Raw genomic sequence first — 26826 nt, 5'->3', positions numbered from 1 at the left:
TAACATTTTTAATAGAGTCAAGAACACAAATAAATATCAAATGCATACGTAACTTTGGCTACGATGGGCAAATAGGCGTGAAGCCGTAGTCAATGTCTAATCCTGTGAAGTTAGGATGACTGTTCTGTATAATCTCAAAGCTAACAAATACTCGTTGCTGTCCAAACTTTAACTGAACGTAACTAATACAAAAGTCTCAATAACAAGCTGTCCCACTCGGTAGTAGAAGAGATATTTTCAGGCCGTCTGCTCCTGATGAAAATGGGCCAGAAATCAAGACGGCACTTGCTGAGCTCCACAATGTCGGCCAGAGGGCGCGGTGCTCGGCCTAGTTAGTCTTCTCTCGTAGTGCCAACTTACGAGAGCGTGCCCCTACTTTGTGGCATCCTAACTATCGACGCCACACCTTCTGCATCTTGTAATTGTCCCTCAGTCTCTGTCGCGCTCTGCCTGTAGCTTTGTGCTTGTGATCATTCCAATCTAAGTCGGAAATGAGTGGAAATTGGAGAATGCTGTATCTACCACTTCCTGCATCCAGTGGAGAAGCAAGGGGAGCTGAGTTAATGCGACAGCATCATGTTTTTACCACTTGGTGAATATGTAAGGCCAGTGCCAAACGAATCTTTCTCCTGCAACACAAAGTGGTAGAAAAGACAGTACGAGCAGTTATAGTGGTGTTTCTCTTTGGGAAAATTAGTAAGACGCCACATCACGGAGGAACTGGAAGAAGGACGACTATTCTGCTACTGCATTGCGGTGTGTTTCCACACTACATACAGGTACTGCTGTCTGAAGGAGATCTGCCTCCGCAGGGTGCATTCATGTCTGTCATCCAAACATTTTCTCTATCCTCATTATTATGTACCGCCCTACAAAGAGCAGCCGCGAACTATAAAATCTTCGCTAACGTTACCCAGAAGAAAACTCAATAAGATATTCAAGTATCCCTCTTTTCAAGTATATTGAAAACAAATACCATGCGCTTGCTGACGCTGAGCATATGTGGCGATGCTATTAAATATGCAGGTACTTGTCCACTGGATCAAGTGGGCAGCGATCCAAGTCGCTTGTGCAGACCAGTGTAAAGTTTTGTCGCCTGTACTGTAGAAGGAGCATATCCTACAGACTATCACAAAGAGAAGGTTCTTGTGTTGTTGTTTCATAAGCAGTTGGGTACATTGGTTTTTTACTGTGAGACATCCAAGTTGTTTATTAATACAGCTTTGTACACCATCTGGATATTAATGCATGGTGTAAACTATAGTGCTTGCACAACACACTGGATGGTTGAAATAAAAGACAAAGGTGGTGTTTCTTATTGACTGGAAGGTGGATGACATCGCAACATATGTTAAGTAAAAGAGTTTGCAGCATTGTGGAGCATTTCCAAACACCTGTCCAAAGGTGATGACCTCGATACTTAATCTCATCTTTTACAATTAGAGGGTAGCAGATGAATCAATATGGCGAGTGCTCGCGCTGGCAGTACTGATAACATACAAATTCCAACAACTCCAGTAATCCTCGACACCCTCCACCACTGGGCGGTCCTCTCCAGTGTGCAAAGTCCAGCTGCAGACCTGGTGCAATCGCTAAGACTCGTGTTACATGGCGGCAACTAGCAGTGTGTGACATAGGCCTGGGGCCCTGCTTGTGGACATTAGAACATACGCAAATGGGACATGCAAGTGTTTCAACGATTTCCGATATCTAGCCATGAGTACTACTACTACTACTACTACTACTACTACTACAACTGTACTACTACTACTACCAACTTGATCGTGGTTTAAGTGTCATTTTAATTGCTTCTCAATACATCCCAGGCAACTCTGTCTTGCAGTGGTTCTGTCTTGCAGTGGTATTTGTTGTGGTTGTCACTATACTGTCAAGCAGTAGGCCCTTCCTCCTCGTTCCAAATACAGTGTACAGAACAAATTTAGTGCTTTAAAAACCCAATCATAACGTCAAATTCCCGACTGATCACTTTATTGTTTCCAACTGTGGTATTGCAAGCAGGCATTTGACCAGCCCCTCCCAAAAACTGATTAAGGACACAGCATGCAACTGAGCTGAAATTTGAAATTTTCAGCTACTTCCAATGTAATAGACTTCCTACCAAATAACCTAACTATGCCAGTATCCACCAGTAGGAGGTACGGCAAAAAAATTCCGGAAGGAGGAAGAGTAGGGTCTGGAAACCAGGCTGTTGTGGGACCGAATCCCACCAAATATACCAGTCGTATGGCTCAAATGGCTCTGAGCACTATGGGACTTAACATCTGAAGTCATCAGTCCCCTAGAATGGTTCAAATGGCTCTGAGCACTATGGGACTTAACAGCTGTGGTCATCAGTCCCCTAGAACTTAGAACTACTTAAACCTGACTAACCTAAGGACATCACACACATCCATGTCCGAGGCAGGATTCGAACCTGCGACCGTAGCAGCCGCGCGGTTCCGGACTGAAGCCTTCTAGAACTGCTCGGCCACCGCGGCCGGCTCCATGTACTCTTCGCGATGTGCATAGTGCGAGATAAATTACGCTACTTACTAACCCGCAGATATAATCGGAAACATTTACTGGCGGACCCTCGGTTAATTCTTTGCTCTGCTACGCCGTCAAATCGGTTTAAATAAATGTTGCCAGGCTGTGAGACTGGGTTAAACTTCTCACCCAGTCTCACAGCCTGGCAACACAATAAAGCACAAAGCAATCCAACTGTTTTCAGTAACATTCCGAGTTTCGCCGTAAACACCTTACTCCATGTTTCCAAGCAAAGAAATTAATTTATTGGCTTACATTAATCTTTGCCAAGTCTATCTCGTTCACTAAAACATGTCCGTCCATTTAGCTACTTGGCTGCACAACCTGATACGTCTTTCCTTATCGAGCATTTGACGCTCATTAAAAGGCAACAACAACCTTGAAAAACGGGAAATGGACTTCACGCCCACTCACGGGAACGCATTTTCGAATGTCTTCGGTACCGGAAAAATAACATCGTGATCATGAAGGTTCACTAACTCTCAACTTCCGAGATGAAAACCGCTGCAGAGGAGAAGTCGACCCCCCTTTCCCCTCCCCCCGCCAGGGTCCACACCCATTAACTTGCCACGTCAGTCCTGCAAGGCGTTCGCGATTTAGAGAGCCGCTAATCCGCTCCTGAACATCCTTGTCTTTCAGTCTATGAGACTCAGAAGACAAATGCAGGGAATTTTATCGGTCATTTTCCGCCAGCGCTAATAACTACAAATACATGCTCCTTGGTAAAATCACTCGCCTTTTTACCAGCCTGTTATAGTTTCCTCTAAATCCATTTAGGAAGACTAGGGAAACACCAGCCCTTTACCTACAGGATCCATCTCCAGAACACCGACGTGGCGTTGACAACAGGAAGAGCACACAGGTGCGGCTGGGAAATGATACTTTACAAGGTCATGCGTTAGGGAAAGGTCCGGTAGTATCAGAAAGTGGATTGTATCGGACAACAGTTGTTTCTTAAGTGCTACTTCACTGTGAAACATGGAGGAACAAAGCCACTTATGTGATTACTAATCACACACCAATGCGTTTCGGAGTGTCAACAAATTATTTTGTTTCTAGAGAGTTTTTCGGTGCAAGATCTAAACTTGGGTTTTGTTTGCAAGTAAATAATGTTAATTTTTTTTCAGGCGACTGCCAACAGCATCGATATACTTGGAGAAATGCATGGTAAACATTGTGCTACCTTACAATTATATTTATTCGCAATCGGTTTCGATCACTGATCGTCATCACAGTGGAAACATACTGTGACAACTTCACATGTCATACATGCTGCTTAACAAGAAAAGATGCCATAGCTGACTTGCAAACGTCAGAAAACGATACTTCGCGCAATAATACCGGCTTAAGAAAGCAGAAAACATAAAACCATGTAACAGCAGTAAGTGCACAGCACCATTGTTGAGGCACAACACTGAGCAATGGTGCTCTGCACTTACTGTTGTTACATGATTTCAAGTTTCCAATATTTTCTGCTTGATTACGCAGGTATTATGAAGACGTATTTTAAGTTGTTTTTTTTTTCTTTTTTTTTTTTTTGACATCTGCAAGTCAGCTATGGCGTCTTTCCTGGTTAAATACCAAGTATGACATGTGAAACTGTCACAATATTTTTCCACTGTGAAGATGATCAATTATCGCAGCCGGTACGTTCGGGTTGTTTAGGTAAAAGAAATTTCGGTTAGCGCTAGACAAAAACAAGTTGTTGTCGTCTTCGTCGTCGTCGTCGTCGTCGTTGTGGTCTTGAGTCTGAAGGCTGGTTTGATGCTCTCCAAGCTACTCTATCCTGTGCAACGCTCTTCCTCTCCGAATACCTTCTGTAACCCACAATCATTCGCACCTGCTAACCGTACTTGTCTCTTGGTCTCTTCCGCAATCTTTACCTACCCCACTCTTCTCTCCAATAGTAAACTGACGATTACTTGATGTCTCAGATAATGTCTTTTCAACAGATCTCTTCTTTTACCGACGTTATGCCACAAAATTTCTTTTCTTCCTAATTCAGTTCAGTATCTCCTCATTAATCACCGATGTACCCACCTAATATTCAGCATCCTAGTGCAGTATCACATTTTGAAAGTTTATACTCTCTTCTAGTCTGAACTGCTTATAGTCAACGTTTCACTTTCGTACAAGGCTGCACTCCAGACAAATGCCTTCAGAAAAGACTTCCCGACACTTTTATTGATATTAGATGTTAACAAAGTTTTATTTTTCAGAAATGTTTTTCTTCCTACTTCGCTCGGCGTTTAAGATCTTCTCTGCTTCGGATATCATCAGTTATTTTGCTATCCAAATAGCAAAACTCATCTACAACGTATAGCGTGTCTATTTCCAATCTAATTCCCCCAGCATCGCCTAATTTAATTCGATTAAATTTCATTACATTTGTTTTGCTTCTGTTTATATTCACCTTATGTCAATCTTTCAAGACATTATCCATTCCCTTCAACTGCATATCCATGTCATTGCTGCCTCTGAGAGAATTACAAAAATGGCTCTGAGCACAATGGCCGGCAACAATCAATACCAAAGAACAAAGAACAACTAAAACAAGCAGAAACACGTATCTGTTCAGTAAATTAGATAAAAGAACAGTAGTGTCGTATCATATGGGGTATCAAGTGAAATTTGTGACTTGATTGAGGACTTTTTGGTATGGAGGACACAATATATTATCTTGGATGGAGAGTCATCGTCAGTTGTAGAAGTAACTTCGGGTGTGCCCAGGGAAGTGTGTTGGGACCGTTGCTGTTCATGCTCTATATTAATGACCTGGCAGACAATATTAATATCAGGCTTTTTGCAGATGATGCAGTTATCCATACTGAAGTTCTACCTGAGAGAAGCTGCATGAATATTCAGTCAGATCTTGACAAGACTTCAACATGGTGAAGAGATTGGCAATTTGCTCTAACCGAAATGTAAAACTGTTCACTTCACAAACGTAATATCCTATGACCATAATATCATTCACGGTTGGAATCGGCAAACTCATACAAATACCTGAGTGTAACACTTTGTAGGGATATGAAATGGAATCATCACAGTTGTGGGTAAAGCAGGTGACAGACTTCGGTTTATTGGTAAAAACCGGGGAAGTGCAATCAATCTGCAGATGAGATTGTTTATAAATCACTCGTGTGACCGATTCTAGGATATTGCTGAAGTGTGTGGGCCCCGTACTAGATACGCCTAATAACAGGGATATTGAACTTTACAGAGAAGGGCAGCACATGTGGTCACAGATTTGTTTAATCTGCGGGTTAGCATCACAGAGATGCTGAAGGAACTGAACTGGAAGACTCTTAAAGAAGATTATCCCTAGAAAGTCTATTAACAAAGTTTCAAGAAATGACTTTAAATTATAAGTATAGGAATACAAAACAACTCCCTACGTACCGGTGACATAGAGATCGTGAGGATAAGATTTCAATAATTACTGCAAGCGCAGAGGAATTCAAAGAATCATTCTTCCCGCGTTCCATACGTTAATGGAACAGGAAAAACCCTAATAACTGGTACAATTGGACGCACACTCTGCCATGCACCTCAAGGTGGTTTGCACAGTATAAATGTAGATGTAAATGATGGTTCTCTGTTTGACCAAAGGACCCAGTCCAGTCCACGTAAACACAGCCCACACCATTGTGGAGCCACCACCAACTTGCACAGTGCCTTGTTGACAATTTGGGTACATGGCTATGTGGCGTCTGCGCCACACTCGAACCGTACCATCATCTCTTAGCAACTGAAATCTGGTTCAATTGACCAGGCCACGGTTTTGCAGTCGTCTAGGGTCCGACCGATATGGTCACGAGGCCAGAGGAGGCGATGCGTGCGATGTCGTACTGTTAGCAAAGGCACCCGCGTCGGCCATCTGCTGCCATAGCCCATTACCGTCAAATTTTGCCGCACTGTCCTAGCGGTTACGTTCGTCGTACGTCCCACACTGATTTCTGCGGTTATTTTGCGCAATTCTGCTTGTCTGTTAGCACTGACAACTTTACGCAAACTCCGCTGCTCTCCGCGCGCGTTAAGTGAAGGCCGTCGTGACTGCGTTGGCCGTGGTGAGATGTAATGCCTAAAATTTAGTATTCTCGGCACACTCTTGACAAAGTGGATCTCGGAATATTGAATTCCCTAAGGATTTTGGAAAAGGTGTGTCCCATGCGTCCAGCTCCAAGTGTCATTTCGCTTTCAAAGCCTCTTAATTCCCGTCGTGCGGTAATAATCACGTCGGAAACCTTGTGACACGAATCATCTAACAAGGGAACCTCCCCATCGCACCCCCCTCAGATTTAGTTATAAGTTGGCACAGTGGATAGGCCTTGAAAAACTGAACACAGATCAATTGAGAAAACAGGAAGAAGTTGTGTGGAACTATGAAAAAATAAGCAAAATATACAAACTTAGTAGTCCATGCGCAAGATAGCCCACACTCTTCTTGATGCTGCATATATTGCACATGGACTACCCATTTTGTATATTTTGCTTTTTTTTTCATAGTTCCACACAACTTCTTCCTGTTTTCTCTATCGATCTGTGTTCAGTTTTTCAAGGCCTATCCACTGTGCCAACTTATAACTAAATCTGAGGGGGGTGCGATGGCGAGGTTCCCTTGTAAGTACAAACGAAAGGTCCGCCATTTCACCGCCCTTACATACGTTGGGCGACACTAATGCCATTTGTATACGTGCATATAGCTGTCACCTCAGTGTAATACAGGAACAATTTTAAATCTCCACGAGTTGGTAGATGGCGGCGCGCTGTCCCGGCGCGATACGGTAGAAATTAAGCCCGCATAAACTGTTTAGTGTACGGGATGTTGGAATACAACCTAACGATAAAATCCCGTTCCCGAGCAAAAGTGGCGGCGAACTGGGATGTCGAGGGGAGAGACGGACTGAGACGATAGTAAGTGAGAGGGCGCAGAGACGAGTAAAAATAGCGAGCAGTGTGCGGGGAGCGGTAGGAAGCGGAAGAGGCGCCGGCCGCGCGGGAGGATGTGGCGATGCGTGGTATTTATAGCGAGCGGCCGGCTCATTCAGCGCTCGCCGGGCCGCTCCATTCATAGGCGACCGCTTCCGCCACGGCGTGGCGCGCCGCTGTCACGCACCACACCGCACCAGCCGGCTGCGGGTAAAGTGTGATGGCACCGCTTCTGTTCACGATATAGGGTGTCTCCTTAAGAGTCGTCAGGCACGTTTTCTCTGGTGTTTCGGCAGACATTTGCAGTTTCGTTTTTGCGTTGTGTAGCTGGTCTCAGCCCGAACAAATAGTGCGACGCCCACTCTCGACGAAGAGCGTCGGTATGTTTCCTGAAACTGACAAAATGAGTTTTAAAGCGGAATTTTATGCGCCCATCCGATAGCGGTCCCACATTCGTTTTGTCGATGTGTATTAACATGGACAGTAAAACTCGATGAGTAACAAGTACTGCATCAGCGACAGCACTGCCCTGGCCCGCGCTGTCTGCTACCGCCAAGCATGCAGCGCTACTCAGTCTCTGCTGGATTGCTTTTTATTCTTCGTGCTTTATTGTCCCGGTTAATATCTAACGATAAAACAAATATCGGACTAATTTGGGAGCGCTCTATCCAATGGGCACGTAAAATTTCAATTCAACAATATTTTTTTCTGTAATGGAAAACAAACCTACGCTTTACTCTTGACAATGGCCGTCGCATAAAGGCCGTGAAGAGCACTAATTTTTGGGCTGAATCCAGCTACACAATGCAAAAACGAAACTCCAAATACACTATGTGATCAAAAGTATCCAGACACAGCCAAAACATACGTTTTTCATATTAAGTGCATTGTGCTTTCACCTACTGCCAGGTACTCCATATCAGCGATGTCAGTAGTCACTAGACATCGTGAAAGAACATAATGGGGCGCTCCGCGGAACTCACGTACTTCGAAAGTGGTCAGGTGATTGGTGTCACTTGCGTCATACGTCTGTATGCGAGATTTCCACACTCCAAAACATCCCTAGCTCCACTGTTTCCGATCTGATAGTGAAGTGCAAACGCGAAGGAACACGTACAGCACAAAAGCGTACAGGCCGACCTCGTCTGTTGACTGACAGAGACCCCCGACTGTTGAGGAGGGTCGTAATGTGCAGTAGGCAGACATATATCCATACCATCACACTGGAATTCCAAACTGCATCAGGATCCACTGCAAGTATTATGACAGTTAGGCGGGAGCTGAGAAAACTTGGATTTCATGGTCGAGCAGCTGCTCATACGCCACATATCACATCGGTATACGCCAAACGACGCCTCGCTTGGTGTAAGGAGCATAAACATTTGACGATTGAACAGTGGAAAAATGTTGTGTGGAGTGACGGAACGCGGCACACAATGAGGTGATACGATGGCAGGTTGTGGGTATGGCGAATGCCCGGTGAACGTCATCTGCCAGCGTGTGTAGTGCCAACAGTAAAATTTGGGAGCGGTGGTGTTATGGTGTGGTCGTGTTTCTCATGGAGGGTCCTTGCACCTCTTGTTGTTTTGCGTGGCACTATCACAGCACAGGCCTACATAGATGTTTTAAGTACCTTCTTCATTCCCACTGTTGAAGAGCAATTTTGGGATGCCGATTGCATCTTTCGACACGATCGAGCACCTGTTCGTAATGCACGGCCTGTGGCGGAGTGATTACACAACAATAACATGTCCGTAATGGATTGGCCTGCATAGAGTCCTGACCTGAATCCTACAGAACACCTTTGGGATGTTTTGGAACGCCGACTTCGTGCTAGGCCTCACCGACTGACATCGCTACCTCTCCTCAGTGTAGCACTCCGTGAATAATGGGCTCCCATTTCCCAAGAAACCTTCCAGCCTCTGATTGAACGTATGCCTGCCAGAGTGGAAGTTGTCATCAAGGCTAAGGGTGGGCCAACACCATATTGAATTCCAGCATACTGATGGGGGGCGCCACGAACTTGTAAGTCATTTTCAGCCAGGTGTCCGGATACTTTTGATCATATAGTGTATCTGCCGAAACACCAGAGAAATGCACCTGATGAATCTTAGGGGAGGCAGCCGGTAAACGTAAACGACCTCGCATACTGTGAGCTGCAATCTGCAACTGCTGGACGTGCTGTAGTGATGCGAAAGTGATCTTTTTGAACCACTGTAGGAGGATACTGGACGACTTGGATACAATGTCTATTTGGTGTGAAGAAAGGTAGCTTGCTCCAAATGTAGAAAAATGTAACTTAATGTAGATGAGTAGGAGAAACAATCCTGTTATTTTGGAACATAGCCTTACCACTGCGCAGCTTAACACAGTGACGCCGATTAAATATCTACTCGTAACGTTGCAGAGAGAAAAATGGTATGAAACGAGCACGTCAGGTCTGCTGTAGAGAAGACGAATGGTTTACTTCGGTTTACTGGTAAAGTCCTAGAAAACTGTAGCTCATCTACAGGGTGGTCAGAAACAGCCTGAAAAGCTTGCAAGGGTGCTGCTGGATAGGCTGTGTTGAGAAATAATTCTTATGAAAATTCGATACGAAGCGCCGTTTGCGAGTTAATTAGCTCTGAAGTTAGCGAATCAGGTCGTTACACGTGCTAATTTAAGCGGCTCGCCAGGCACAAATAAGGGAATAGCAGACATTGGCTGCATGGGGTACTGATTTAAATCAGTGTGTAAAGTTCAAACTTTGTGGTGGACCGCGATTCGAGCCCGGGTCTCCTGCTTACTAGGCTGATGCACTGTCACTGTTCCAATCGGACACAATGGTCATCGAAACTGCAGAGACTACTCTAGCATGCCTCCCGTCAGACCCAAATTCTCAACTTCTACCACACACTACTGATGTAGTAGCGCTAGTCCATTATACTCATTACTCGCGGCATTTCGCCCATTCCATTAAGAGATCAGCCTGGTGTGCACCCGCACTGAAGAGATCATTGGCCGTCCTCACCTTAATTATACATATGTGGTGCCCGTTTGTTCGAATACGTCCTACAGAACAGACACCACAAACATACAACAATTAGTATCAGTTGTTCTCATAGCGCAGATGACACCGCATGTGACTGTTCAGGCTTTGGCTCGTATTCGATCCTTACTACCGTCCCATGTCCAACTTTTGTATAGCTTTCTTGTTCAGTTTAAGAAACCAAACGAAACAAACGTTTGGCGACACCCGCTCTAGCGAGCCGCTTGCATTTGCGTGCGGAACAGTCTGATAGGCCAACTTCAAAGCTAATTAACTCGGGAACGGCGAAACATATAGAATTTTCTTTAACAGTTATTTCTCAGTACAACCTTGCCTGCAACACCCTTACAAGGTTTTCAGACTGCTTCTGACCACCCTGTATAAACGAGACTGCGTACTGAACACTTGTGCGACACATCCTTCGGTCCTGAGTATTTGGGGTTTCCATCACGTCGGATTAAAAGAAGACATCGAAGCAATTCAGAAGCGCGCTGCAGGATTTGTTATAAGTAGGTTGAATCAACACGCGAGTGTAACGGAAATATTGCTTGAACTCTAAAGGGAATCCTCGCAGGACATAAAGACCTTGTTTTCGCTATACAATGCTGAGAAAGTTTACTGAAACAGTGTTTGCGATAGACTGCAGAACGATCCTACTGCTACCAACATACAGATACATTTAGCATACGGATCGCGAGGGTAAGGTAAATCGCGACTCGTACAGAAACATCTAGACAGTCGTTTTCATAACGAATGTATTAAAAATCCTAGGTCAAGATCGCAAAAATATCTTTACTGATAACTAGTTTCATCTCATTGACGATCCATCTTCACATCAATATAAAATTATTATTTTGTGCAGTATTTATCAGCCATCAGGCATTACGCCGGCCGAAGTGGCCGTGCGGTTAAAGGCGCTGCAGTCTGGAACCGCAAGACCGCTACGGTCGCAGGTTCGAATCCTGCCTCGGGCATGGATGTTTGTGATGTCTTTAGGTTAGTTAGGTTTAACTAGTTCTAAGTTCTAGGGGACTAATGACCTCAGCAGTTGAGTCCCATAGTGCTCAGAGCCATTTGAACCATCAGGCATTACACGTCGTCATAATCTCTTGAGCTGGATCGCTCTTATTTAATTGTACGACCGTACATACTACAGTAAAATGTTGCCACTGGTTATACAAAAGTTTACGACACTGGCCATTTATCATCCAGTGTTCATACTGCCAGGCTTCCGTGTTAATACAAACTGACTGACAGGGGTAACGCTACATAGTCCATATGTAGATGTAAACAAGACGTACCAGTCGCAATGCCAGCTACAGGTAGTTCCTTGTTCCTGGTGTATGTTGACATGTGACAATACGTCTCTCCAACGCATCACGCAAGTTCTCGATGGGATTTATGACGGGAGAAGGGGTGGGCCAGTCTATTCGCCGAATACCCTCCCGCCGTTCCTCCTACGCTCTTCGATGGGGTCGAGCATTATCATCCACAAGAATGACTGCAGCCCTGAAAAGACGCAGCAGAGGGAGCAGTCCATTGTCACAATAACGTTGAAAGCTGAATGTACCGTATTAAAAGATTTGGAGGCCTGTATGTTCATCCAACATTATGCCAACCCACCATAATATTTAGTCCTCCAAAACGATCACACTGGACAATGTTCTTGGGTGCATTACGTATTCCCATCTTTCGCCATGGGACGGAAAGTATTGCACCCAGCAACAGAACACGAGCGATTTAGTGTACCTGCGTTATGCTATGGGGATGTATAATGTTGCCTGTGCATTCGGCCCTGCTCTCATTTTTATGGACGACAAAGCGCGGCCGCTGCGAAATGCGCGGGCTGAGGGGCACTTGGAACGACAGGATATTCAGCGAATGGACTGGCCAGCTCGTACCCCGTATTAAATCCTACCGAGCACGTGTGGCATACCATGGAAAGACGTATTGTAGCACGTCCACATGCACCAACGATCTTCCAGCAGTTGTCAAGCGCGCTGTTGGAGGAATGGATCACAAAACTCCTTACCAAACTTGTGGGACGTTCCCTCCTTCCATCGTTATCGTCGTGAAGTGCCGTTTCCTACATAAATTATTTTAGATACAACAACTGAACATAAGAGCCTCAGACTGTAAACGATGTGATAACATTGCTAACATCTCGCCATAAAAACACTGTGCACTAATATTTTAAGAAGTAACCATAATGAATTCACCATGAGGCTATCTTGAATCGGAGACTAGAGTGAGTCGAAAAATCAAAACATTGTGCTCCTGGAGCGTTTTTCGATGACTTGATACGAGAGAGAGGCACTATGTTCTAGTGCAGTGGATTCCATCCTACGCAGCCTATTCCAATTTTTTGTGTACACTTGACCACAAGGGAGACGAAATATAGTGAGTCGTGAAATAAAAACATTTTTGCTGCCAGAAAGCTTGAACAGTATGTAAGGCTCGTGAGTATTTTCACAAATAATTACAAAACACAATCAGTTGAAAGCACCAGTTATCGGAAAAGAGCACTAAAGGAGCCTGTTCCAAAGAAGAGTCGGTCTACCACAGTGCGAGCAATAATGTAAAGGTCGATCAAAAAGTTTCCGTTCGAAGACTGTACAGTCCAGAGTAGGTATGCCAATCAGGCAATATCGTCGTGAGTATTTGACGTACTAGGTTGGAGATACGAGTTAGGTAAGACACCGTATCCTGCTACGTGGAGAAATCCGTAACTGCCTACTGCATATCCTCGTCTGACAGGAATTGTCGAACCTTCCTGGCCTTTTTCAAGAGATTGAAGACGTGATGATCGCATGGGTTGAGATCAGGACTATAGAGCGGATGCTCGAGTTCTCCCACTTGAGTGGTCCGTAATGCACGAGGCTGGCCTGCCAGACTGACTTCCACGGTACTTATCACAGCAACCGACAACGGTGGTTTTCGACAGTCATGCTGCGCCGTACACATTCATCAATGTCTGACGGATGTCCACCGGCGTTTGTTCTTCGGCAGCCAAGAAAAGAATAACAACACGTTCGTCCTGTTTGGAAGTGTTTGGTAATAACGTTACCATAGTTCGCGTTTCCGCATTTACAGCATGCATGTCAGAAAGACACGAATGCCGATCTAGTCCTTGCCTACATGTGGGAGCTTATATACACCCTTGGGATGCAGGCTAAGTTGCTTATACGCTGCGGCAAGGCCCTCAAACGAAAACCTTTTGATCGCCCCTTATATATCCCCAAGTGCTTCAAGAACCAAGCCTTCGATGTACGGTTGCTACTCTAAAGCAGTTCTCACCAGAAATAACGCTTCACGGTGATAACGATGGTAGATGAAGCAAAAAGCAAGAACCTCTGACAAGAAATTACCATACGGTACATCTATCATTCGGACTGAATCAGTCTTGGTATAGAGCCTGGAGCAGATCTGTGATGGCTAGGTTGGTAACGCCCTTAAAGGAAGACTCCAAGTGACGCACCTCTGTGAGAGTTTCTTTGCCTACCACCCGGCGCATCCTTCCGTATGAGGTGCAAGCGCATTGTACGGGTACGTGCGCTACGGCAGGGCAGGATGTGTCCGCTGGTGGGAGAGGGGCGTGATGGGGACCGAGGGGAGGGCGACACTGCACCGGAAGTGGAGCCCCGCTGTTTCCTTCCTGGCTGCGCGGGCTGGGCTGCGGTGTAAGCCAACTCACTACGAGTACATCGCTCTCCTGCCCGCTAGGTCCAGCCGCGCACAAGTCAAAGTCAATACTTTTCTTACCGTAGCACCTTCAACACCACTGGTAGTATGCGAAAAAAAAAAATGGTAGAGCTGACATCGGGAAACTTCTCCTTCATTTTTGTTTCTACATCTACACGATCACTCTGCAATTCACAAAAAACTACCTGCAAGAGGGTTCATCGAAACGCCTTCAAGCTAAAACTTCCTGGCAGATTAAAACTGTGTGCCGGACCGAGACTCGAACTTGGGACCTTTGCCTTCGCAGCAGAGCTTCTGTGAAGTTTGGAAGATAGGAGACGAGATACTGGCAGAATTAAAGCTGTGAGGACGGGTCGTGAGTCGTGCTTAGGTAGCTCAGCTGGTAGAGCACTTGCCCGCGTAAGGCAAAGGTCCCGAGTTCGAATCTCGGTCCGGCACACAGTTTTAATCTGACAGGAAGTTTCGTATCAGCGTACACACCGCTGTTGAGTGAAAATTTCATTCCGCCTTCAAGCTATTTCTCTACTGTTCCACTCTCGAACAGCGTGTTGCAAAAACGAACACTTAAACCTTCCGCGCGAGCTCTGATTTCTCTTATTTTATGATAATGTTCATAGTACCTACGCAGGTGCCAACAAAATATTACGGCAATTGGAGGAGAAAGTTGGTGACTGAAATTTCGTGAAAAGATGCTGCCGCAACGAAAATTGCCTTTGTTTTAACGACTGCCACCTCAACTCGTGTATCATATCCGTCGCATTCTCTCCCTTATTTCGCTGTAATTCAAAAGAAGTTGATCTTCTTTGAAATTTTTCCATGTTTTCTGTGAATTCTACCTGACGCGAATTCAACACCTGACAGCAATACTTAAGAACACGACGGACAGGCGTAATGTAAGCAGTCTCTTTAGTAGACATGTTGCATTTTCTAACTGTTCTGCCAATAAGTCTCAGTGTTTGGTTCGCTTTCCCCACAACATTATGTACGTGATAATTTAATTTATTCGTAATTGCAATCCCTAAGTACTTAGTTGAATTCACAGTCTTTAGATTGTGTGATTTATCGTGTAACCGAAATTTAGCGGATTCCTTTTAGTATTCATGTAGATGAGTTCACACCTTTCCTCCTTTCATTATTGAGAGTCACCTGCCACTTTTCACACGATCTTGACTAAATCATAGGTTTTGATGATCTGGTGACTTTGCAAGACGGTAAAAAAATGGAAATGTCGTGTGGCTAGGGCCTCCCGTCGGGTAGACCGTTTGCCTGGTGCAGGTCTTTCGATTTGACGCCACTTCGGCGACCTGCGCGTCGATGGGGATGAAATGATGATGATTAGGACAGCACAACACCCAGTCCCTGAGCGGAGAAAATTTCCGACCCAGCCGGGAATCGAACCCGGGCCCTTAGGATTGACAGTCTGTCACGCTGACCACTCAGCTACCGGGGCGGACGCAAGACGGTAAAAGACATCATCTGCAAAAAATTTAAGAGGGCTGTTCAGATCGTCTCCTATGTCGCTGAAATAGCAGAGTGCCTATAACACTTTCTTGTGGAACACCAGATGTTATTTCTGTTTTACTCGAAGGTTTTCGGGCAATTACTACGAACTGTGGCTTTTCTGACAGGAAATTACGAATCCTGTCGCACAACTAATAATAATTTCACTTGTTTTGCAAATGAAACTGCCTTTTCCTGCCGCTAGTTATTTTATTTATCCCATACGCGTTTCGCCTTCTCCTGTTCTAAGGCATCATCAGTGGGATCCATAATGATACAGTTTTGTTAGTTATAGATTATCATTTTTTGTAAAAATGTAATTACTTACGATTTGCTGATCTGCGTTTCCTCACATCTGGTCTGGAGGTCGCACTACCACTTTTATCACTGTTCTATATTCACATCTTTGTGTTTTCGCCATCCACACACTGTTCACCATGTATCTCACTCTTTTTTGTGGTGGACTATCGTTCTTCTGTCACTCGATACAACTATATCGTCGTACACTGCTTTTCACAGGGTAATTATTGCGACTCTATTACGTGTTTCATCGTCTTTGGTATGTTTACCTATTTGTTGCCAACCTAACGAAGTATATGTTCGTTACTAACTTCTGTTTATGATGTTTATACCGCGTGTGTGCGTATGAGTGAGAAAGAGGGGGGGGGGGGGTAGAGCCGAAATTTTTTTTGGGGGGGGGGGGGGTGGCGGTTGTATTAGCTGTTTCAGGAGCCTTAGCAAATATTTTTGTAAACCACATTGAACAGATCATTTTCACAAAAATAGTAGCAAAAGAATACAATATATTATACTGGTTCAGGTATATGGATGACATTCTTTGCTTAATAGATGAACCACAAACAAAAATTGAAAAACTGCATACTGACATCAACAAGGTACATAAAAATATAAAATTCACAATTGAAAGAGTACAGAACAACCAAATTAACTTTCTGGATATAACAATCAAAAAAGAAAACAATAAGCATACGTTTGAAATTTATCGTAAACCCACAGCAACGGACATTATCATTCCCCAATCCTCGAACCACCGACACGCACAAAAGGAAGCAGCACTTCGACACATGCTCCATAGACTCAACACAGTACCACTCACCAAAGAAACCTATCAAAGAGAACTGGACATAGCAATGCAGATAACACAAAGTAATGGTTATAATAATGACACAGTCACAAAGCTAAACAACAAAATTAAAAGTAAAATAAAAGCAGAAAGCTCCAAACGACAGATAACAACACAACAGAACCAAACACAAACACGCAGTCCCATAACAACTACACGGGATAGTCAGAAAAAGATGAAAGAAAACGCAAGATGCTACACAATGACATACAAACACAAACTCACCCATAAAATCACCAACATTTGCAAAAGACAGGGAATAAACATAGCATACACAAGAGACAATTCTATACAAAAATACACCTCAAAACTGACAAAAAACAGAGCCATATACCAGAAAGCTGGTATATACCAGTTACAGTGTAACACTTCTGAAGGCACAATACATAGGGCAAACAGGGAGAACATTTGATGTCAGATACAAGGAACACATGAGAGAATGGAAATATGGGACAAACCACTCCACATTTCCAGAACACCTAAGAGAAAATGACCACAAACCAACCATTGGAGAAGATGACATGAGAATAACTAGAATCAACAATAAAAAGCACCTTCTGACCATTCAAGAAAATTACCTCATACTTAAAACCAAAGCAGAGGGGAAAATCCTGTTGAATGACCAAGTACACATGCCAAGCAATTCATTATTTACACTTATAGATAAAATAATAGAATAATGTTCGCAAAAAGGATAAATAAAATAATACTGTCCAATGTAATAATAATAGAACCCAACATCTTTACACTCACTCATCCATGACCCCTCACCAGAATACTGAAACGCAAAGTCAAAACAGCTGTCACCAAAGTTTTCAGCCACTCGCTAACAGCTAATACAACCCCCCCCCCCCCCAACAAAAAAAATTTCGGCTCTATTCCACCCCCCCCCTCTCACTAGTACGCACACACACGGTATAAACATTATAAATAGAAGTTAGTAACGAACATATACTTCGTTAGGTTAGCAACAAATACGTAAACATACCAAAGACGATGAAACACGTAATGGAGTCGCAATAATTACGCTGTGAAAATAAGTGTACGACGAAATAGTTGTATCGAGTGACAGAAGAACTATAGTCCACTACAAAAAAGAGTGAGAAACATGGTGAACAGTGTGTGGATGGCGAAAACACAAAGATGTGAATATAGAACAGTGATAAAAGTGGTAGTGCGACCTCCAGATCAGATGTGAGGAAGCGCAGATCAGCAAATCGTTTTACATTTTTACAAAAAATCGCGAAGTGAACTGTTTGATAATCTATAACTAACAAAATTGTATCATTATAGAGCCGGCCGTGTGGCCGTGCGGTTCTAGGCGCTACAGTCTGGAACCGAGCGACCGCTACGGTCGCAGGTTCGAATCCTGCCTCGGGCATGGATGTGTGTGATGTCCTTAGGTTAGTTAGGTTTAAGTAGTTCTAAGTTCTAGGCGACTGATGACCTCAGATGTTGAGTCCCATAGTGCTCAGAGCCATTTGAACCATATCATTATAGATCCCACTTATGAGGCCTTAGAACAGGAGAAGGCGAAACGCGTATGGGATGAATAAAATAACTAGCGGCAGGAAAGGAAAAGGCATTTTGATTTGCAAAACAAGTATTTATATGCTTGTTGCGGAGGATGGCCACACAAACAAACTTGTAATTTCACTTGGTTCAGTGGCCTAGTGCAAGGCTTTAGCCAACCGGAAAACGGGGACCCATAGTTTAACGTGAAATACGAACCAACTGTCGTTACTGGAGACCGCCCAACGTCGTTGAGAGATGACGGCTGGGTTAAGACGCAGACTGAAAAATCCAAGGTCCGACCGTGACTCGAACCCGCAACCTCTTGGTTTCCAGTCAAGTGCTTTACCGCTAAACCACCAGGACCAACCGAAACGATACTCCGTAAGGAGGCTGCCTAATTAGAAGTCGTTTGTGAGGAAAGGCGTCACATGTCTTCTGTAAGTCTAAAAATATGGAATCAACTTGACATCCGCTGTCGAAAGCACTCGGTTACTCCGTGAGAGTAAAGACCAGGTACTTGCATTAAAATTTCGACTGTAGTTGCAACACGCTCACAATGAGATTTTCACTCATTGTCATTTCATAATTTTAGAGTATGCTCCAGTAACGCCGTAATTACATAGACCAGATGGATACTAACGCAAATGCGGGCGATCGAATGTAGACCTGATCTGTCCAATGATGAGTTACTACATAATTTATGAAGTAACTTGTAACTAGTTGTGGGAGTCATATCTCTCTCTCTCTTTCTCCCCCCTTTTTTTACAGGAACATCATCCCCGGGCCTGTACAGACGAGAGTTCGTAAGAATAATTAACCGAATTAAATTGAGAGTACGAATTTTATTGTTTTCCTGTTTGACCCAACTGATGGCTGAGCCGTCGGGACGTCCTCTCAGCTGTTACGGATTTTGGCGTTTCCGTAATCCGCGTACAGCGTGTGGTAGGGGAGAGACACAATACATGATGAGTGTTGTGGTTTGAGGCAACCAGGGCGACTTAAGGGCCACAGACTTCGACGGTGTCTGTTCTTTCCAGCAAATTTTGAGTTACAAATAAAGTTATGAGAATTTCTGGCAGATAGCAGCACTCTCCACAGGAGTACTATCAGTGGGCGAAGGGGCTAATCAATGAGAATGCCTGCACTTTCTGCCTTGGGGCTGATTGGCTTAAACGACGTTACGTCTAAACTGTTTTGGGAGTTGCTGGTAACTCGAGGAGCAGGAGTCGGCTGACAGCCCTCCTGGGTGAAGGAACCGAGGAGTGGGCCTCCCATTTCGGGAGTTAGTGATCCATGGTGACCAATGATGTTATCTCGCCAATGTCGAAACCTTAGAGGAATTAGCTAGGGTATGTTCGAGAGATGCTATAGGTTTACTAGCTCTAGAGAAAAGATAATTTGAAAAGTATAAGAAGTTAAATGCCGCTTCTATTGATTTGGAAAAACCTTTCGATAGGGTGAGATGGGATAGACCCATGCTTACCCTAGAAAACATGATATCGACTGGAGAGAAAGAAAACTGATTACGGAGTTATACTTTAGGAAAAAAGCCAGAGTCGAAGATGATGGAGACCTAACGGAGGCAATAGCAAACACAAGAGGAGTCAGGTAAGGACGTTACCTTTCACCTACACTGTTTAACATCTACCAAGGAGAGACGATAGGAGAGCGCATACCGTACATGAAACGAGAGGAGCGCGTGTAAGGGACAAATAATGGAGTTTATATGCTTTGCTGATAGGTACAGAGGGGCCGTGCGGAATCAGTTCCGCCGTCTTCACTCAAGACAGTAAGCGTCAGAATTACTCTTGTTTATGTGTATCATTTTATCATGTTTAGCACAAGATGTCAAAGTATCAGGTCACTACCAAAACTCCTCAAAAATATTAAAATCAAATTCTGACTGAACTCACGTTGTTCATTTAAAATCTGTTCTAGAGAGCACTCTTTGCTCCTAAAGATTTGAATTTCCTCAAGAAAACAGAGCAGTCTTCCTCTAGTTGTTGTATGCAGCACTTTCATATTCCGTTCTATTGTTATTAAGGAGTCTTAATTTTCAAAAATGTGTTTACCAAAAGATGTGTTACTTTGGGAATACATACGCTGTTTAAAACGTATTTCAAACGACAATTCCATCTGTCCTATGTAATACCAATCACTGCTCGTTAACACGTGTTCAAGAGCAGACGTGTTTCCAAAACAACACAGCTCTTGGTACACGTGTAGTTGAAAATAAACACTATGGAACAAAGACAGAACAGTACATGAAAGTTCTACATACAGCACCTACAGGAAGATTGCTCGATGTACTACAGGAAATTGAAATCTTTAGTAGGTGCTTTAATTGAACAGTGTGAGTATAACCAGAATGAGTATTTTAACATTTTTCACGAGCTGCTCTGATTGTTTGATGTTGTGTGTTAAAATGTGAAACAACGATATGCTTAAACAAGTGTGATTCTGACGTTTGGTGCTTCGTGTGAAGACGGGAAAACAGCGAGACTGTTTCTGTGTGGTCTCTTCTGCACTAGTCCAACGTACGTAGGCGACTGATATTAGCAAGACAGAGAGCCCCAGAAGGAAGCGACCTCTGGTGGCTGCCATGAACTCATCGGTGGCGCAACGTCCCCTCTCTGCCTTATCTGCATTATTCAGTTGCTGAATCCTCTCCTAACCTAAGTTAATCTGCCAATATTGTTTTTCCAGAATATTTTGTTTAGCTTTGTTTTAATATTATAAATTTAATACCGTAATTGTGCATACATTGTTACCCCATAACAGACGTACATTTGTCTATCTTAAATAGCAGCATCACAGAGAACACCAAAGTTTTACTGACGTGTTATACTCTGTGACGATATTTTATGATGTGTTCACTGCCACTTTTTTCTTTTTATATTGTGCGTGTTGTAAGTAGATAGAACTTTTTATGTACAATACTTTTTCTGTATTCTCTTCTGTTTGTTTTAGATCTGAAACTGATTGCTAGCACAATTGAAACAAGTTATATCATTTTATAAACTCGCGATCTACACGAAGTTTACACATAAAGATCTTTAAGAATGCTGTGTACCACCCGCGATAATTGCAGTGTAAAGCTGTTTCAGTTTATCTCAGAGTGCTACCATTAGCTTACTAACGTAAGTGTTAAATACGACACCGCGAGGTACTGCGTCCTTGGGTGGACTTCCGTATCGCTGCCTCCGGCTGGATGAGGTCATCAAGAGTTAAACGGGACATCCTTAATCCCCATTGGAAGTTGCTAGTGAGTATCTCAGTTACAGGAATCCACACCGAAAAACTGTTCACCATTCGTTCCATGTGGTTCGTTAAAGCAGCAGTTAAATAATTATTTTGAGATGCAGAATCTTTCCTCGTAAAATGCTGGGACAGTTTCCTCCATGTCAGATTTTACTGAACAGATCGAGCACCCTCTGCTTGGACCCTAAGTTAAGATAGGGAAACACGGCCCTTGTGTAGCGTCATTGGCGACTCATCCAGCGTATTCTAATTTCCACATGGAAAATGGACAGCTAAACGATTTCTGCTTGGCGCAACCGAGGTCTCACACCCTACTTTTTGTACTGTTTTTGAAAGCAGGGGCTAGCACATCACTATATTCCTTGGACAAATCAATACGATGTGATATTTGACTTACCAGAAACTGCGCAGAGTCGAGAAGCCAGTGGCCCTGAGGGGAAGACTAACAGCCAAGCCCTCTGGGAAGTTCTGAATGGCGATGCCGATGGCGAGGTTCCTGCACATAGAAGGCAACATTCAGTATTAATGGATGCTTGGCAGTTCATTCTTCAATTTTACCTCTTTTTCTATAAGGATTTTGCTTTTGTCTAACTTACACCCCATTCAAATGCAGTGCATAAGACAGAGTCGATGAAACGTAATGTATTAACTATTGCCGAGCAGTTGATACACTCAATCGAGGTGAACAATTAGAAATGCTGTAAATACCTGACTTTGTCAGAAGGATAGCGTTCTCTATGTAAAAAGAGCTCCCAAAATGGAAAATGTATTGCGCAGATCACAGCTGATACATATCCTGACTTTATAACTATGCTCTAACTAGTAATCAAGACATGTATCAACTGCCATCTGGGGAATAAAACTTTTATTTTGGAAGCTTTTGACACATTATATTAGAAATGCATTTAAGGGAAATAATAAGGCGAGAAACATAGACAACTTTCCAGTTCATTTTAGTAATATATTTATACCTTTTGCATTTAGTGCAGATGGACTCCAACAGAAAACAGAACGGCTTGAATTCAGTTACAAGAATACTAAGGCAATTTATAATCAACTAATTGAAAAGAAAATATTATTAATGAACGATGAAATCAATAAATGTTAATGAGTGTTATGTTTAGTGCAAATCAAGACAACTGAATGGAAAGCAAAAGAAATAGAGTGAAAATGGGTTGCAATGCTTTTGGTAAACTAAACGTTGTTTATCAGCTGAAGATACGTATTAAGTCGGTGTTCAATACTGCTTTGTTACTTTTTGTAAAGATTGTGATCCGACGGATGGCCGCGAGTGTTGTCCTGCTGGTACATATCATCGTGCCGAGGAAAACAAAAACTGCATGCAGCGGTGGACATGGTCTTCTAGGATAGACGCCTACTTGTGTTGATCCACTGTGCCTTCCAGAATGATGAGATCACCCAGTAAATGCCACGAAAACATTCGTCACAGCATAACGCTGCTTCTTCCGGCCTGCGTCATTCCAACGGCCGTCTGTCAGATGGACCATGAAACATGATTCATCTGCAATGGCCACGTTCCGCCACACAGTGGTCGTCCAGTTGCGGTATTGGCGTGCAAATTCCAGCCTTCGTCGCTAAAGAACAGCAGTCAGCCAGGCACCTGCTGAGGAGGCCCATACGCAGCAACGATCGCTGAGGAGACACTGTTGCTAGCTCTCTGGTTTACCTGTCGGGTCTGTTGCTCAACAGCTGCACATCTTCGCAGCCGTCGCTCACCCCTGTCATCTACGGCCCGTGGTGCACCACAGTTACATCGGCGTCGGTTTTGAATAGTGCGATTTTGCCATGCACGGTATACTTCAATCATGGCGGTATGCCAACAGTTTATAAGTTTACCCCATAACGGATGAATCTCAGGTAGGTTACGCGTACTGGGTGAATCACTTAAATTTGCACCGCACGTACTGCGGAAACTGAAAGTGCTATTTATGTGTGGTTTCCACAGAATAGATTGGTAGTCAGAGGCTCGTATTGTTACCCAATGAACAGATAGCAATAATACTTTGAAAGTGTATTTTTGTGCAAAAATATACTTTTTTAAATGGAACAATGACTATTGACAACAACGGACTACAAGAAGAGCAAATCAGAATGACAGTGGCGTTTGTTGCAGGATTCTAGTGAGAGTCATTTACGAGATACTGGTATTTGGAGAAGTTTCCACGCCGACACTTGTTTGCACCACTCAACCTGCGAAATTGCTAGATATGATGTTGTCATATTTGCTTACAGTGTGCTAGTATGTGCTGCATTGCTACATGCTAGTCAGTTAGCGTGTGACAGTCCAAGCAGTAGATCGTGAGTGGACGATGGAACTTAGTAATGCAGAAAAAGCCGACATGCCTATAGTGCATGAAAAGTGTACGAAGAAAGCAGTTCGTTCTTGTACGGCGTATATGGAAAGATATCCCAATACATGTCGATCATCTGGACTATTATTTATCGACCTCTTCTAACAGTTATGCGAAAGTTATAGTGTAACACGTAGACAATATAACAGCAGGAACAAGTGACAACACAAGAGGGGAAAATTAATGTCCTTCTTGCTGTTGCAGTTTATCCCAACGTTAGCTCCCGAGCACGAGGTAGTGGCATGAGTCTGGGAATGGTCCTACGATTCTCCATCGACGTAAGTCCCAAGCCTATCACATCTGTCTCTAGCAAGGCCTGCATTGAAACGATTATTAGAATCGTGTTAACTTCTGTACACGGGAATTAAGACAGGATACTACAGACGTATCATATATCTTGTTTCGTGATGAAGCCACATTTACCAATCGTGACCACGTAAATCGCCGGGCGAAACATGCACTACTGGTCGGTTGACAATTCTCGTCAGGTAGAACGTCAGCATACATGGAGTGTAAACGAGTGGTGTGGGGTTATGAATCATCAGCTCACTGGCCCATTTTTCATAGACGCAACACTTAACCCGCACAAGTATCGCAGCCTCCTAACAGACCATTTTCCATGAATGCTAGAAGAGGTTCCCCTTCAGACCAGGAGGAACCTGTGGTACCAATACGATGGCCGTCCAGCCCGTAGTGCACGGAGTACTACAGCATGTCTTCACGAATTGTTTCCAAGTCGTTGGACTGGACGCAGAGGACTTGTACCTTGCCAGCGCGTTCCCCCGATTTGACACCTGTAGGCATATCCAATGACGTACTACAGCAGCCTACTCGGGCGTCTCCACAGAAATGCTAGGAAGTGTGTAGCAGTCGTTCCATACCAGACCGGAAGCGTGTATAGCTGCTCCCAGTGGTCACTTTGAACACAATAACAAATGGTCAGTTCTCTCGTTATTGGTCGGAATCCACATAGCTAGTGTATACACTTGTTCTTTAGTGTGCGCTACCACAGGTATTGTACAAGTGCTGGTGTGGAAACTTTTCAAATGGTTCAAATGGCTCTGAGCACTATGGGACTTAACAGCTATGGTCATCAGTCCCCTAGAACTTAGAACTACTTAAACCTAACTAACCTAAGGACAGCACACAACACCCAGCCATCACGAGGCAGAGAAAATCCCTGACCCCGCCGGGAATCGAACCCGGGAACCCGGGCGTGGGTAGCGAGAACGCTACCGCACGACCACGAGATGCAGGCGAAACTTTTCAAAATACAGAATCTCGTAAACGACTCGCACTAGAACCCTGCAACAAACACCACTGATATTCTAATTTACCGTACTTTTAGTTTGTTGAAGTCAATCTGCACTGTTACATTTCAAAAAGTGTACGTTTGCACACAAAATACACTTCTAAGTAATATAACAATCTGTTTACTGGCTCACAGTACGAGCCTCTGACTGTTACGACTTCCTTTGCCCGCTGTGTGATTCTTTAGTGGATACAGGAGCGAGGAACAGAGGCCTTTCATGAACGGAGAATTCAGATATTAATTTATTCCACATCTAATATCACATAGCTAAAATAATACACAACTTTGTTGCTGTATTTGCAGCGCCAGTTTCTAACAGAAGATTTGGAAGTAGAAATATATACGGATACAAAATATTTATAAATCTGTCACTCTTCAATAAAATGTCTATTCCTAAGATGTCGAGGTCTGATCACTATTAAAGTCTGTAAATGTTATTCAATTTGCAGACGCACAAAATGGACATAGTGCATGAATATTCAAACTTAAGCACACACGCCACTAAAGCTCCGGAGACCGGATGCTTATATATCATTCGCAGCGTCGTAATCGTTCGTGGCAGCGTCGTCGTGCCGCGGTGGCGGCTGTAGGAAACGCGGCTGCGTTTGCTCTGAAATATGAATCGCGTATTTTAAAATGCGGCCCACTGGACTACAGCCGATACCGCGCTGACTACCAGTCCATTTTGTGAAAACCGCACATCAATAGCGCCTTCCATTACCGCAATATTTTCGGTGGAAGTTTTACGTATTCACCCAGTTTAAGAAGTGATGTATGGTATATGTATAGGCATGATGCTGCCAAGGAACTGAGTGTCCAGCGATAAGGGCTGCACTCTTGGCCCGAAAACAAATGAACATGCTCTTTCGAACGTTCGATAAATCGCTCCGTGTCCGCATTACGACAAAGACTGCACTATTTTCCGCGTCCCACGGCATGCTTTATATTCCCTTCACTGCTAGTGATACCACCTGCTACCTGCGAGTATTTATTGTACGTTGACGTCGTGCATAGGCGCTGGTCATACTAATGTGGGTGGACCGTGTAAATTGCTGAAAACAGTTCTGTATGACCTTCATGACCTGCATAGGCTTTTCTTAATCGGTATACTATCACAGGACGACAAGAAATTACATCGTACAGCTAAAACTGGAGTTGGTGAAGTTACCCTACATTATCGGTGCAGGCAGTAAAGCGCGTTGGATTCCCAGCCACGAACGGAACAACACAGTTTGTATACATTGTTCAGTGTGTAAACGCGCCTCGAAAAGTCGCTTGCCGGTAGGTGAACCTAAAATAATGAAGCGCTGCCTGCGAGTGATCGCCGGCGGCCGACAGCACTAGCTGATGACAGCTACCTATAAATTACGGCCCTTAGATACCCCGGAGAGAAGGCAACAGAACTGTGATGCCGGCAACTGAGAGCGTTGCACACATGGACCAATTTAACTTCTAGGCGCTCATTATGAATACCAATATAGCTCCTCTCTCTCTCTCTCCCCAGCGCCGTGGC

The 26826-nt window shown here is 43.9% G+C and overlaps 1 protein-coding gene across 4 annotated transcripts in view; it reads right to left on the bottom strand.

Annotated features, from left to right (window-relative positions):
• The window catches only part of LOC124607076 (zinc transporter ZIP11), a 436282-nt gene that overhangs the window by 95345 nt on the left and 314111 nt on the right, over positions 1-26826 (bottom strand). For all 4 annotated transcript variants that reach the window (XM_047139249.1, XM_047139250.1, XM_047139253.1 and 1 more), the window contains one exon: positions 22027-22125. In XM_047139249.1, coding sequence (XP_046995205.1) covers positions 22027-22125 — 99 coding nt within the window. The remainder of the gene's footprint in view (positions 1-22026; positions 22126-26826) is intronic.

Source organism: Schistocerca americana, chromosome 3, assembly GCF_021461395.2.
Source record: "Schistocerca americana isolate TAMUIC-IGC-003095 chromosome 3, iqSchAmer2.1, whole genome shotgun sequence".
Taxonomy (NCBI): domain Eukaryota; kingdom Metazoa; phylum Arthropoda; class Insecta; order Orthoptera; family Acrididae; genus Schistocerca; species Schistocerca americana.
Note: the sequence above shows the minus strand (reverse complement) of the source record. Positions and strands in the feature narration are given on the sequence as shown.